The following is a 14,991-nucleotide window of genomic DNA, read 5'->3' as shown; positions in this document are numbered from 1 at the left end:
TCTCTGGCACTTGGTACTAAAGGTAAAGGGAAAGGATCCCTGACAGTTAAGTCCAGTTGCGAACGACTCTGGGGTTGTGGCGCTCATCTCGCTTTACAGGCCGAGGGAGCCGGCATTTGTCCGCAGACAGTTTTTCTGGGTCATGTGGTCCGCATGACTGAGCTGCTTCTGGCAAAACCAGAGCAGCACACGGAAACACCATTTACCTTCCTGCCGGAGCGGTACCTATTTATCTACTTGCACTTTGATATGCTTTCGAACTGCTAGGTTGGCAGGAGCAGGGACCGAGCAACGGGAGCTCACCCCGTCACAGGGATTTGAACCGCCGACTTTCTGATCGGCAAGCCCAAGAGGCTCAGTGGTTTAGACCACAGTGCCACCCACGTCCCTTTGGCACTTGGTCCTATGACATTCCAAATCACAGGGTGAGAAGGACAAGACATTCAACACATAATAAACAAGGAGGCTGCTACTCAAGTGACAGACCATTAACGAGCCTGTTCCAAGAAAAGCCTACACAGCTTCATCAAGACTTCATCAATGTTTGGCCAATGCAGTGAAATTTTAATGCACACTGCAAAGAGATTTCTGCCTGCAACCATCCTGGTATATAAAGTTAGGGCAAAAGAATCAACTGCTACCAGACACTCCAGAAAAGCCATTGAAGGCACACCTGTATATTCCAAGAGAAATTCAGGATTAATGCTTTCATTATTCAGCTTCAACATTTTATTAGCTTCTGGGCTAATATATGGACTCGTCTAGAGAACTACAGTGAAATGGTCCAGACAATGATATTGATTCCTTATAATTTTTCAGCCGTATTCAACTAAATTGTTATGCTAGTGGAAGCTATGGCACCTTCCTAGGAGTTAAGTGTAACACATGTCAAAAGCACATAGCTGTTTTTAAAAAAAGTACTTTGAAACAATACAAATGCTTTGAAACACACGGAATTATGTTCATCTAAATGTGCATTTTAGTATTGCTATGAAAACTGGAAAATCCTTTATATTAAACTGTTTTGTTGTATTTTTAATTTTAAAAATCATGCACTTTCTAATTCACTTGAACTATTTACCTGGTTTAATTTTGTTGGGAATGGTAAGTCATTATAGGCGAAAGATCACTGGCATTGCTTGAAGCTCTGTGAATACCTACACACCTAATCCAGTTGCCTTCAATGTCTGGTTTATAGAGTGACTAATAAGATTCTTGGATTTCTTGTGCTACTTCAGCCAATTTTCTACAGCGCCACAGAGAACAAGCCACCTTTATAATTATTCTAGATTAACCGTATTGTCATGAAATCAAATTTTGGGAGTATTTTATGCGCAGCATGTTCTGTTAAGAGTCTCTTGTTCAAATTGCTACCAGCATGATGCCTTTCACCGCTAGCTGTTCCTTGATAGAATTTAATAAATATTCATTGGCAGAAAGCAATGTAATTGATTCAGCTACTTTCATTTTTTATCAGCTCAGCAGGAGACCACAGACTCCACAGAAAACCTCCAAGACATGCCAAAGGTTGACAGTAAGAGGCTTTTGTGATTCACTTGGTGAAGAGAGGGAAGAAGCGGGCAGTACCTTATTGGTGCCTAATTCACACTGTCAGTAAGCAGAGGCTTTGTACAGCCAGCGTGCATTTGCAGGAAATGGAAAATTTGGAACGTGTGGCCTTAGGTAAAACACTTTGATATGGAAAAGGAGGGTTATGCTCTGATGGCAATCATTTAAATGGTGGAACAATCATTTTAATAAAAATTAGAACATAATTTACTTATAGGAGCCATTTGTGTTGGGGAAATGCAAGGCAGGGATAAATGGCAAACAAAGAGGCTATAAGCAGCTGGGCAGAAGAATGATAGAAAGCAATATGGGATTACAATGGATCACATGTCAACAAAAATAATGCAGGGAAGGGAAGAGGAGAAAACATCAAGCCAGTGTCCTATGAGGCTTACAAATCCAATGGACTGGAGGACGTCAGAATTAACTGTTGTAACTTTAGGGAGTATCACCTATTCAGAATCGTAGTGCCAGAGGAGAAACACTTGGATACTGCATGTTACAGTAAGAAGCATCAATGTAAGGTCCAAAATGCAAGCAGTTGGCAGCGGGGACTAGTTGATTCACAGCTGGAATACTGTGTTTGTTTGCCAGTCTTTCTACTCAGCTCCCACTGGACTCTCTTGATCTCAACAATGCACCCACAAATTACAGATCTGGGCAGGGCAGGCGGAAGAGGACAGAGCACTGCTACAAAGGAATGTTCACCTGGACAAAGGACGACAGCGCCTGCTTCCAGGCATGTACCGCAATATAAAAGCAGGGACAGTGAACCTGTGGCCCTCCAGATGTTGCTGGACTGCAGCTCCCTTCTTCCACAACAATGGTCCATATGCTGGCTAGGGCTGTTGGGAGTTGGAGCCCAGCAACATCTGGAGGGACAACGATTCTGAATCCCTGGTATAAAGAAAACCTCCCGTTGTTCTATTTTGTTGGTTTTCTACTTACTGGAATGCCAGTGAAGGTAACTGGGGGCGATTGCCAGGAGATGCTAAAGCTATTTCCATTGGGAGTGAACTTTGTTGTTCCTGGAATGTTCACAGGAGCTGTGGCCTGTTTTAAAAAACACCAGTCAGTTAAGGAGGAACATCTCAGTTCTACAGAATTATGTTGCAAACTGTCTTATACTAAGGGCCGTAAATTGGGTATCAAGTTTTGGAAAGAGATTATTTTGAACATAGGAGTACAGTGTCACAGCACTGGTCTGTCTAGGTTAGTACTGCCAAGAGTGACTGGCAGAGGGTTTCAGGTGGAAGCGTCTCCCAGTCCTAGATGGGCACTAAACCTGTGACCTTCTGCCTGCCAACCAGATGTTCTTGCTACTGAGCTATGGCCCTTCCCTGTCCACTGTACTTTTCATGCAGTTTTCTGAGGGGTACAGGGAGCATGTCTAATGATATGTATTGCAAGCAGAAAGAAGAACTGCATTCACATTCATGAGCAATGAACGGTTTTGCAGACCCAATAATGCAGACCCAATAATGTTTTTTAAAAAAATCAGATCTTACAGAAGCAGCACTTTAGGGGGTAACAAACACCAGAGTGGGTGGGAGAGAAAATGACGTTAGCTAGTTTCTCACAGAAACTATCATGAAACGGTGAAAAGAACAGTTAATGAACATGAGCAAGCACATCTGTCAACATTTTGAAACAAGTCAAAAAGTCAGGACTTATGCAGCAACTGCAAGGCAAGAATGGGGAGCGGAAAAGAGGGAAGGCAGTATGCAGCGATCTTTCAGAATTTAATTGCAATTGGTGAAAGAAAGAAAAAATGACGTTAAAATAAATATCAGTAACACTATCGTCTTGTGTTTGACTTGCAGTTTAATTCTCTGAGAGGCTGCAGATCTTTCCTCTGCAAGACTTGCACAGGGATGGGAAGCACGTGTACAGGAGCAAATGGCGATGGACCGATTCTCTCTCATATATATATATAACCTTGCATAGCTAGTATCCTACTCTGGATGCCCTTGTAGACTGAGGTTTGGCCAAGAGTATATCAGAAACAGGTCCTTCAATCATGGCGTAAAGTTTCTGAAATATTATCCTAGAGGGAGGGATGCCTAGTCCCATTACTTTATGCCTTCAGACCCCAGGCAACCCGCCCACTTTTCAGACCACCCTTTGTTCTTTTGTGTTGCTAGGCGCTTATATTTTCTCTCTGCTTGTTTCTGATGTTGTGCTTGTTTGGGGGTTGGTAGACTGTGTCATTGACAATTTGAATGTTTTAATTGATTTCAGCTGTCTTGAATTCATTTATAAAGAAAGGAATGGCAACATTAGAAAAGAATAGATTCTAATAAACATTCTGGATTCCCCCCCCCCCCAAAAAAAAACAGATCAGTAGAAGGAAGCCACAGTTTGAACAAACCACAGTTCCTAAAATTCAGACATCACAATGAACTGAGGGGAAGGTGAACACATAAGACTGATGTTTGCCATGGCTCATTCACATTCGAAACCATGGGCTTCCCATTACACTGAGCCAGTAACCCTTATGGGAAAAAGAATCTTACCTGGTAAGCATGGTCAGAGTGAACGAGGTAGAGATTGGTAGGAGCCGAGCGGCTTAGAGGTGTCATCCCTTTCACATCTGTTTTGGCACATGACAGGTCACTTTTGCTCACATCTTGTGATGGAAAAGGAGGAGGAGATGCTAGAGACGGGGAGACGGGAGACAAGCTACTTAACCCATCAGCTACGGAATCAGTGTTGAGGCGTATCTCTGTGTAGTAAAAATCTTCCTCTCCATCACTGTAGTCCGACTCTCCTGCACGCCTAAATCAAGTGGAGACCAAGAAGTTATTTGTAGCATATTAAATTAACTGCAGTAAAGGAGAATTGTGATGTTAGTATATGGGCAGATGCAAAGAAGTTACATCTCTGAACTTTTATAACTGATGTGACATACAACTTTTATAACTGACAGTTGGACAAATATTAAGATATCTTATTCATTTGGTTGTGGGTTTTTTGTGCCATTTTGTTGATGTGTGCATGCAAGGCACATATGCCTCAGAGGCAGATTAAAGAGGCACTAGAATTTTAAAGCTAAGGGGTCACGATAAATAGTGACTTATTATGAGTCACAGTGAGGCTCCCCTAGACAAACCACAGATTTTAAACCATGGGACAAACCTTGGATACAGCTTGTGGTTTTTCTGGAAAGAGCAAACCACGACCACATTCAGATAGCACACATGGCTTAGCTCACATTTGCTTATTCATGTTAAGCCAATGATTAGCTTTAGCGTTAGGCGAGTGCTAGACCTGCATGTCATCTCCATAATCACTTTAGAAACAAATTTGATACAGGTGAAAATATATCCCGACATAATGTGGGAACCAGCCGTAGAATTTTTTTCAAAATCTTTATCAACCTGAAAGCCGAGAACTGAGATACCACAGATAAGCGGTTGATTCTAAGCAAGCTCTGTTGCTTAGGGATATAAATCCTAGTGAAATCAATTAGAGTTATTTCTGGGTAAAATGGATTTGGATATCAGTCTTTTCCCAGACAGAAGGGACAGTAGTTTTCTTACCCAAGGTGAATGGTCCGGATGTGTTTCTGAATACCGACGGCTGTGCTCAGTACTTTTCCGCAGTTTTTCCAAAGGCATTTAAACATCACCTTCATGGAATTCTGAAAAAAAATATCAACAAGACAGAATACAGATTAATTAATTTGTTCACACGTCTGCTTGACTTCTATGAATCATAAATTGGACCATTTTGTAAATTTCTGCTTAACACTAATACAGCAGTAATTAGTATGGCATCTTTCAAGTGACTGTTCCCATGTTTGCACTTTTAATGGTTTTTAGGTAAATTATGTGTACTGCACAGAGTGCAACATTTGTGGTTTTTCATTGTAGAACTGTTCTGTTGCTTGACCAAAACTGGCACTCCTAGGGAAGCAGAGAAAGTATCTTTTAAAGTTTTATAATAGTATATCATGGCAGTGTGGATAATTTATTCATTTCTCTAGTGAAGTAAAAGTGGGACAGCCAGTTTGGGGCATGTTGCCACATAAACTCCCCTCCCCCCCAAAAAAACATTAGGCTTCATCATGATGTCAGGGCTATCTAGCACCAAGAGTTAAGGAGCACACTAGGTATTCAGCTCCATTAGTAAAGCTACAGCAATTTGAATCCACTATAAACATGCAACACCAGATGGCGCTAGAGAACACGAAATTTTAAAATGAGCTTTTCCATAGAGATTTCTTTCTTTTTTTATAACAATCTGACTTATTTATAGCGTGCCCACCCCCTTGTGTCTCGATCCACCTTAGGGCTGCAATGTTTAATTAACTTATTAGATCTTTTTTCTAATCAACTAAAATACGGCAGCCATTTGTCTGGTAAGTGCTTTATGGATCATATAACATTAGTCCTACAGCAATTGCACTGTCTTCCAGTTTGTTTTCAATCATAATTCAAGGTGCTTCTTGCCAACATCCTGGAACAAACAGCAAATGAACTATCCCGTAATAAACAATACACCCCTCAGGTTCGTAAATTAACCCCAAGGGTACCACATAAGCTTTAGTCTCCTATGAAGTTAATATTGGGCTCACCTTCCTCTTTCTAGGAATGGGCTCATCAAAGAGGAGACTACTAGTTTCAGCTTCGTCAATGCCGTCATCTGTTTGGGAGGGCAGTCGAAATGGTTTGAAGCTGTCGGCAGAAAGAGGGGGCGAGGGGGTGGATGGGTTTGACTGGTCGCTTGGAGCACTCCAGCTCCAATACCCGCTGCTGCTGGTACTCGAAGGCACGAATCCTCCTTCCTTCCAAGATCCATTTAAGGACTCTAGAAATTCATGAGATCGGAAAGGAAAGTGAATTAAAGTTGAACAGCACTGGATAAAGCAGGGGAAGCCAACATGGTAGACCCCACCTCCCCACGGATGTGTTGGGCAACAACTCAGGGATGATGGGAACTGTAGTTCAACAACATCTGGAGGATAATGCGCTGTTTACCCCTGGACCAAAGCAACTCAATACAGTGGTCCTTCAGTTTTCGAGCGTCTTGGAAGCCTAATGTTTCAGTTTTCGAACATCGAAAACCCAGAAGTAAATGCTTCTGTTTCCAAACGCACCTTGGAAGTTGAACGGCTTCCGCTGCATGTTTTCAATTTTCTCAATTCAACTTGCAGCCAGCCCTTTGTGCCTCGGTTTTTGAACGTTTTGGAAGTCAAACGCTCTTCCGGAATGGATTACGTTCAAGAACAGAGGTACCACTGTATCAGTTACTTTAGAAGAGAATGTTGGCAACAGTCCTGCAGCTATAAATGTGTGAAGAGTTTGGTATCAGAGTTGTGTGTGGTTTTTTTACAATCAAGCAGCATGTAAATTTTATGTAATAAATAAGTCAAGCATAGTTTTAAATGCTGTTTGTTCACAGAAGCTAAAGGGGTGAAAAAAGCACCTATCATTCAAATGTAATGTTCAGTCATAATTACAGCATTTCTATGTTCTCTGGCTTTTTAACTTCTCTTTACCTTTCTTTTTAAAAAAGAAAAGATTTATACATGAACAAAATTTTGAAAAGAGAAAGCCTGATAGAATGAGGCTGAAACAAACAAAGAGAGACTAAGTCTGATTCTTGTTTTCCTGCCATCTTCTTTGTTATTCTTCGTCTTATTTAAAGAAGAATGTCAGTCTGATCTTATGCGCTACCTGTTACACACAGCTGCAAGTTTCATGCCCCTCTTCTCTTTTTGTTGTTGTTTTTGTTTGTAAATTAAAAACTGCCTAGATGCTTCTGCCCAGAGAGGAAGAATCGGGGAGGGAAAGGAGTGCCTAAATTTCTCCCTCTCTGCTGTTTGACTGCTCAAAATTAGTCCCCATCCCCTTGTTCAGAAAAAGCGACTCATGAACAATGCATTGATCACAAGGTCCCATAATGCAGTGGCGTAGCGTGGGGGGTGCAGGGGGGGCCGGCCGCAACATCTGGGGGTTAGGGTTAGGGGGCGCAAATCCACGGGTTAGGGGGCGCAAATTACTTGCCTTGCCCCGGGTGCTGACAACCCACGCTACGCCACTGCCATAATGCATTGGTGGCAGGTCCCCTAATAGCATAATGGTTTATAGGATTTATTTTTCTATATGTTCCCAGTGCAACAGATGGATACTTATTATAGTTAGACATACATGCTTCATGAATTGCAACCACTGATGAAATTTAAGTTCAAGATCCCTACTACTTTTCACAATCTCTTGTGAGTAGGTATACAGTGCTTACCGTTGGGTCGGACAGGAGGGCTGCGGACCAAAGGGCTGGTGGATAAACTGGTTAGGACCATAGCTGCTGTGACTTTATCCATATCCAGTTCTTCCAAAGATTTTCTGAAATGGGAAGTGAAGGAAAAGAAAGATCTACATCAGCAGCAAACGCAGGCTGGCGAGGGAAACAATAATGTTGTTGATATTCCAAATTCTTCCTGCTCAGAAGCTCTGTAAAGAGCAGGAACCTAAACTTAAGGTTACCAGATTTTTTCCAATGAATCCAGGGACAATTTTCAACTTCAATTGATTTTGTATGGGGACTGATTTGTAAATCTGGGGACTGTCCCCAGGAAACGGGGACATCTGGTAACCTTACCTAAACTGTTTTGACAAAAGTGGATAAAACAGATAAGCCAAGGCCGCATTAGCATCCACTTGGTCCAGGGAATGCCGACTTAAATAAACAGAAAGTCTTGCAATACCTTTGAAAGCTTCTCTTGGCTCTGACTTAGATGTGTTTCCAGTGCAAAAGAGTACCAAAGATGTAGGACCATCACCAAGAACAATTTGGGTGGCAATCCAACACAGATAGGCATCAAAGGGACTTAGCAGACATGGACTGAAGTTTTTATGCATTAACACAGTGAAGGGTGCCTTTTATGTCTGCTTGAGGTCTCAAGGTGCTATGGTGTCTCTATGGTCATTGCTCAGTGGCAGAGCATCTGTCTTGCATACAGAAAATTCCAAGGTTCAGTAATACTGGCATCTCCTGGTAGGGAAAGGCACCCACCTGAGACTTTGGAGATCAGCTGCCAGCCTGTGTTGACAGTACTAAGCTAAATAGAACAATAGTCTGGCTCACTGTAAGGCAGCTTTCTATGTTCCTGTGAACTGCCCAGAAGAAGAAGAAAAAAACAGGCAGCCTCTCAATCAAGACCAGATTACATGATGCACTGCAGATACATGAATACATCACCTAATAATTTTGGGTTTTAATTGACAAGGAGGAACAAAAAGCATCAGGTTTGATTAGAACAGAAGGAGGAGATTGTTAACAGACTTCCTGAATAGCACAGAGTTCAATCCTGATTTCAGAATAAAGAACATTACAAATAGGCAGCAGGTTTTACCCTCAAGTATCTGTTAAAGCAGTAGCAGTATTTACTCTGTAGCTGAAGAATTGTAACAACATGAAATTCATAGGGGGGGGGGAATGCAAAAAAACACAACAGCACCTTCTTAATTTCCCATGAAGCTAATTAGACAAAGTAGCCTCAAGGCAAACATAGTGCCCTTTAACACGGAGTTGACTAATGAATGGTAATCATTTTAAGCATAGGGTAGAGAAAGGAAAACTTGCTTCACTCGGTGTTACGATGCAGTGAAGCTTCTATCTTTCCAAAGCCCGAGAGTTTAAAAGAAGATCCCTATGGGACTAATGCCTTTCAGACACAATGTTTGATAATGTACTTAAGTCATGGTTGATGGTTGCTTTCAGTATAACCTTCCCATTAACATTTACCGAATTATCAATACTGAGTTGGCTCACAATGCGGCAAGCATTGTATGCAAATCTGCTCAGTGGCAGGAAAATTCATAGTGCACTGCTGGGGGTATTAAGACTAGGCTGGAAAAGGTGTTTACAACCTCAATAGAAGTTGGGATTAGGCTACTGCAATGTGTTGTGCATTGGGACTGCCTTTGAAGACTTGAAGTACTATTGGCTCAGATTACAAAGCTGGACTAGTCAGCCAGAAAACATCTTTAGCGCAGATTCGCTGCTTCCCTGTCTGTTTCTGGGCACAGTTCAAAGCGCGTAACATTCAAAGCCCTGTATGGGATGGGATGTGGGTATATGAAGGACTGTTGAGTTCCACATGAACCTGCTTATCAACAGGAGGAGAGAAGTGTCTGTCTGTGTGTGTGTGTGTGTGTGTGTGTGTGTGTGTAAGAAAGAGGGAGAGAGGAGAGTGCCCCATCTTACTCTGGCCTTGCAGCCCTCAACCACTTCACCCTGAGCAAATGTGGAGCTTGACCCCAAAAAGTTTGCACACCCATAGGCGAGCAAAGACTGCTGGTTTTATATAATTGACTTTTAAAGATAACTAAAATCCAGACAGAACAGCAACAGAAGGTTGCAAGCAGATTTTGTTTCTACTGTTTTTAAAAATTGCGGTTCACACTTTGAATCAAAACAAATATTTGTCTTCCTAGAAAAAGATGCCTTTAGCCCAGTAGTTTGGATTATAATTTTGCTCCAGAACACTAGCTTGTTACTTTTTTTTTTTTAAGAATGGAGGGATGGATTATCCATAAAAAAGCTGTTTTTCCCATTTAAAAATACTTATTTTTAAAATACTTGCCTACTGTTGAAAATGACAATAGTATTATCACTTTTCTGCACTCCAAATGACCCTGTCATCAGCAGCTTACCCTCTGCCAGGGTTCAAAATTCATATTTCATGTTAGGAAGCAGGGAAACAGCAAGGGGGGGGAGAGGGAGGTAAGGCTAATAATCTCACCACAATTTCTCTGCTCCAAATTGCCTTTTCTCTTCTCTATAAAATGTATTTATTTCTGGTAAATAAAACAACATGACACCACTAGTTCACTCAGGAACATGCAAACTGTAAAATACACTGTTTAGGCTAGGTTCCAAGTGTATATGGTTGCTTAAGATGCAACTATGTCTGTCATTCACACTTTACAAGTTTGTTGAGGGAAGCCTAAGTGTACATGAAGCCATCATGTTTACTATATAAAATGTGGAACCTCCCTCACTACCTTCCTGACAGAGTCTACCTTCCTCACAGAGATATCAGAAAACCACAACGTTCTATCCCCCTGCCAACCCTAAAAAAACCTCAATAGTTCCATTTCTATAAAGATCATAAATAAAACAAGCTAAGGGACAATTATTTGAAAAGTAAATTATGCTTGTTCTGGAAACAGTGTCTCTAGGATGAACGTATCTGCCCTCTAAGAGTTTATAAACAGCATCCCAATTTGTGAATAAATCAATTTTCACTGACTTCTCCTGCTCTGTGAACACCAGTTTCTTCTCTGTTTCTCTTGCTGTGGTACCTTTACAAGCTGAAGCCACTTCTCCAGATTTACCCCTGGACAACCCCCCTGGACCCCTCCAAACATCCTTTTTAATGTGCATTCTTGATGTTTCATTTTCATGATGATATCTGGGCAGTTATAAGTAATTCCACTTTGAATACCATTTGCAAAATTGGAGAAGCATTGCATAACATCATTGCAGAATGATGGTCCAATGTAAATCCACCACGAATGCACTATTATTGCATCAGTGACATGTTGCAGAAGACACCCCAACCCCCATCAGTCTAGAGGGGTCCTCAGCCTCTCCCAAAAGCCCTTACAGTCATCTTTTAGTATAGTACTTCTCCACAGTGGCGTAGCATGGGTTGTCAGCACCCGGGGCAAGGCAAGTAATTTGCGCCCCCTAACCCGGTAGGGGCAGAGAGCTGCGAGTGCGAGCGCCCCCCCAGATGTTGCGCCCGGTGCGGCCGGCCCCCCCTGCACCCCCACGCTACGCCACTGCTTCTCCATCCATTTCAACTTCCCTTTCTTATTTCTAGTTCCTGATTCTTTAATCCTCCCTCTCCTACTTCCTTGAAACACTCATTTTCAGATTCTGTTACCTCTTTTGCCCCAATCCAAATCGTTTTTTTTAAAAAATGCTCAGCACAGTATTACCTTCCATTACATAGCTTTTAATACTAAGCTATTTGGGGGATCCTGAGACACCAATATTCACAACACACACCATATTTCAGATGCACTGGGCTGGCTGCCAAGCTTCACTGGTTATGAAATCCAAAATGTAATCTATTTTTTCCTTCTAAAAGGGGGGAAAAGAAAGTTCAGGATATCTATCCAGTAAGATTAGCATATCAATCTGGGGGGAGGGGAGGGGAAAGAAGAGCAATATAAATGATAGGCCTCTCTGTACCAAGAAAATCACCCAGATCAGTAGTTGGGGCTGAAAGTTGGGTGCAATATACAGGGCTCAGCTTTCTTCCTCTTAGAGACAGAACTCAATCCCTTCCAGCCTACAGTAACAAGAAAAATAGTGGCTCAAATCATGTTCTTTTGATTGGAAATTTGAATCTCTTCTGGGTTTTATGATTACTTAAAAACACACACACTTATCTGTAGGTTTTTAAATAATTTATAATGCAGCCTCCCTTTTTCTCCTCCTTTATTCTGTTCTGTTGGTGAGCGCAGAGAATGCTAATCACCACAGGCTGAACTGGCACAGCTGCGAATCACGGAGGCTCCTCCCCAATGAGCTCATCCTCAAGCAGTGCAAATGAGAATGACATAATGCTTCTCTGAAGCCTGACACGCGTAAAACTAATTTCTCAAGCCGCAGCCGCTCTCCCCTCCAATACAGTTTTCTCCCCTCCCAAGATCATTCATTATGAGGAGGACAGCATTAAAGCTTCAGGGTGTAAGGGGATAGGAAAAACAAATGCAGTGCTTCAACATCATCAGATTAGCCTGTTTCCCCCCTCCTTTCACTCCCACCAATCTTTAGGTCAATAATACCACCAGCACTGCCATTTCTTCTTCTTCTTCTTTTGTAAAATCAATGGAAGCTATGTATTTCTGGAGAGGGCAGAAGGAAGGACAAGGAAACAGAATTATGGAGGACAAAGCCTTTGGACAGGGAATTTATCCTCATTCATTTTCCCCTGTTGAAATCTGTCGGCCCCGTTCTACTTCCTATAACAGTTTTGTCTGTGTGATGTTTAAAAATCAGTACTGGTATCTTATTAGTCAGAATGTTTTCAATACAGACAACTCCCACTTAATGCAAGGGTTACATTCTGGGTGAAATCGTGTAAAGTGGGGGGCACCCTCTAAACACCCTCCTTGCCACTCTCTCTCTAATCCAGACCAGAAATACTGTATCCCATTCAAGTTGTGGATATTTTCGAACGGGTATAAGTGGGGAGTTGCCTGTACACAGAATCCCTTCAAGTTCCTTTATATGGAAGCACCTGAGTATGTGAGCACAGAGTGAGTGGAATCTCTTGTCAGGATCCACACATCTCTGATGCAGGAGCCAAACATTCGAGCCATCCCCACAGAGAAGCTGGCTTCCTTCAATGACCAATCAATCTGCCCTGGCTGAAGCTGCCAATGATACCTGGTCGAGACAAACCGCTCAATACATAAGGACATTAGAAAGGAAAGGAGCAGGATGTTCAGTCTTAACACCTTGAGGAAAGTCACCAAAACACCTGCACAGTGAGACATGCGTGCACACACCTTTTGCAGTCCAAGGGGCACATTCCCTTCTGGGCAACCTTCCCTGACCAACAATCCTGGTAGCTTGGATACTGAATGAAAAGGCTGCAGAACTAGGGAGCTGGACCAGATTCCTGGCTCTGGGCCTAGTGTTACCTGAACAGGGGCCCAAGAGAGGCACAACACCTAGGCCCACAGAACCAGAGGCAGAACCCTCACAGGTGATGTCCTTGGGCCTGATGAACTGATTATTGCCCACGCCACCTTGCCAGTCCAACAGCTGAGGGAGCACACCAAACGGAAAGGCACATAACAAAGGAGAAGCAGCCCAGTGGGTTGGTTCTTTAAGAATCTCTAGGGCTCCAGTAAAGGAGGATTGGACTGGACGCAGAGGCTCAAAAGGCCTCTATTCACTTTAGGTCCTCACTGAAGGATGTTGATCACAAGGACCTCTCCATGGTGCTGCGACATCTAATCAGACTGGCTCCATGGGCAGAAGCAGGAGGAGAACAAGACACACTTTGTGACGGGGTGGGCCTGTTCTGTTTATTGATATGCAGAGGCCTAGTCCTACTCTCCTTGCATCATAGAGGAAGTCATACAGCAATTTATGGCCTCCTCTAAATTAACACAACACTGCAACAGCAGCCAAAGCTAGCCTTAGCTGAAAACAGATATAAAGGATGCCTTAACTGCAGGTACTCTGTCAAAATCAAATCGCTAACATCCGTAAAAAAACAACAACCACCCCACAATCCTGCCCCCCCCCAATGATTTATTTTAATTTTTGGGAAGACCAAACAAATTAAACACATACACAAAGATGCCAGCTTTTCTCAGCCTTGCTTTAGTAAGCACAGATGTCTGGCACTTCAACGGATATTTTTGTACATTACTTAACACAAGCTACAAAGCTGCTACTTTTACAGAGGATGCTGCCTGCTGGTTAACAGTTTCCTGAAATTTCGCAGCTATTTCTTGAGCCCCTTGGCTAGAAAATAAGGCATATCCTCACTTCACGATCATTTACAATGGGTATGCAGTACAGCTCTTCAAGCAAAGGCTATTGGCTTAATCACTCTACAGTATATATAAGCTTTATTGGTGGCAGTATCATATAAACATATGCTTATTTAATTGAGGATTTATGAGCTCTTAGTTTGTTCCCACAAGGAAGGGGGCAGAACATAAATTAATGGGATACAGAAAAGCTACACACAAGGAACAACACTACCATTAGCATTTTCAACAGGTATAAGCCGAGGCACAATAATAACAACATAAACCCAAAATGTCTAGCATCATGTTCTATGCACAACAGGGAACTTTCACATAGGACTTTCCTCTACCTTTTCATACTGTGGCCAAAACCTTGGATTGGGGCACACATCATGTGGCTGGGAAGTTTTTAATGTACCCCCCCCCCAGTTTTAATGTATCTGTGTGTGTGTGTGTGTGTGTGTGTGTGTGTGTGTCTGTCTGTCTGTCTGGTTGGTTATAAACTACTTTGGGTTGCCCTGGGCAAGATAAAGCAGTAAGTAGGTAGGTAGGTAAGTGGCTCTCCAGATGTTGAACTACAACTTCCATCATCCCTGACCAGTGACCCCCATGCTGGCTGGATCTGATGGGGGCTGCAGTCCAGCAACATCTGGAGGGCACTACATTGGCAACCCCTGCCATAGATTGGCAACCGCCCCTGCTCAATTGTGATAATGTAAGGAACATATTACCAACTTATAATTACCGTAGCCACTTCACATACCTTGCAAGATACTGGCATTAATTCAGGCATTTGCTTGTGAATGATGAGTGCACACTTGAGTGGGTCAACCGGCTCCATTCCCAACCCTACATGTGTCCCTTAGAGTCTTTGTGGGGAGCCCCTGTGTGTATGTCTGTACCTGTA

General features: G+C 42.5%; 2 protein-coding genes across 3 annotated transcripts in view; one reads left to right on the top strand and one right to left on the bottom strand.

Annotated features, from left to right (window-relative positions):
- The window catches only part of LOC310713404 (myelin P2 protein-like), a 489,621-nt gene that overhangs the window by 183,689 nt on the left and 290,941 nt on the right, over positions 1–14,991 (top strand). The gene's annotated exons all lie outside the window — the stretch shown is intronic.
- ZNF704 (zinc finger protein 704) overlaps positions 1–14,991 on the bottom strand; it is a 43,603-nt gene that overhangs the window by 7,029 nt on the left and 21,583 nt on the right. The window contains exons 3-7 of one of the 2 annotated variants that reach the window (XM_083517329.1): positions 7,816–7,919; positions 6,149–6,381; positions 5,112–5,212; positions 4,086–4,347; positions 2,518–2,622 (exon numbers count right to left, since the gene is read on the bottom strand). In XM_083517329.1, coding sequence (XP_083373455.1) covers positions 2,518–2,622; positions 4,086–4,347; positions 5,112–5,212; positions 6,149–6,381; positions 7,816–7,919 — 805 coding nt within the window. The remainder of the gene's footprint in view (positions 1–2,517; positions 2,623–4,085; positions 4,348–5,111; positions 5,213–6,148; positions 6,382–7,815; positions 7,920–14,991) is intronic. The other variant, XM_083517330.1, reaches the window with a different exon arrangement.

Source organism: Podarcis liolepis (assembly GCF_965112155.1).
Source record: "Podarcis liolepis genome assembly, chromosome: 8".
Lineage (NCBI taxonomy): Eukaryota > Metazoa > Chordata > Lepidosauria > Squamata > Lacertidae > Podarcis > Podarcis liolepis.
Note: the sequence above shows the minus strand (reverse complement) of the source record. Positions and strands in the feature narration are given on the sequence as shown.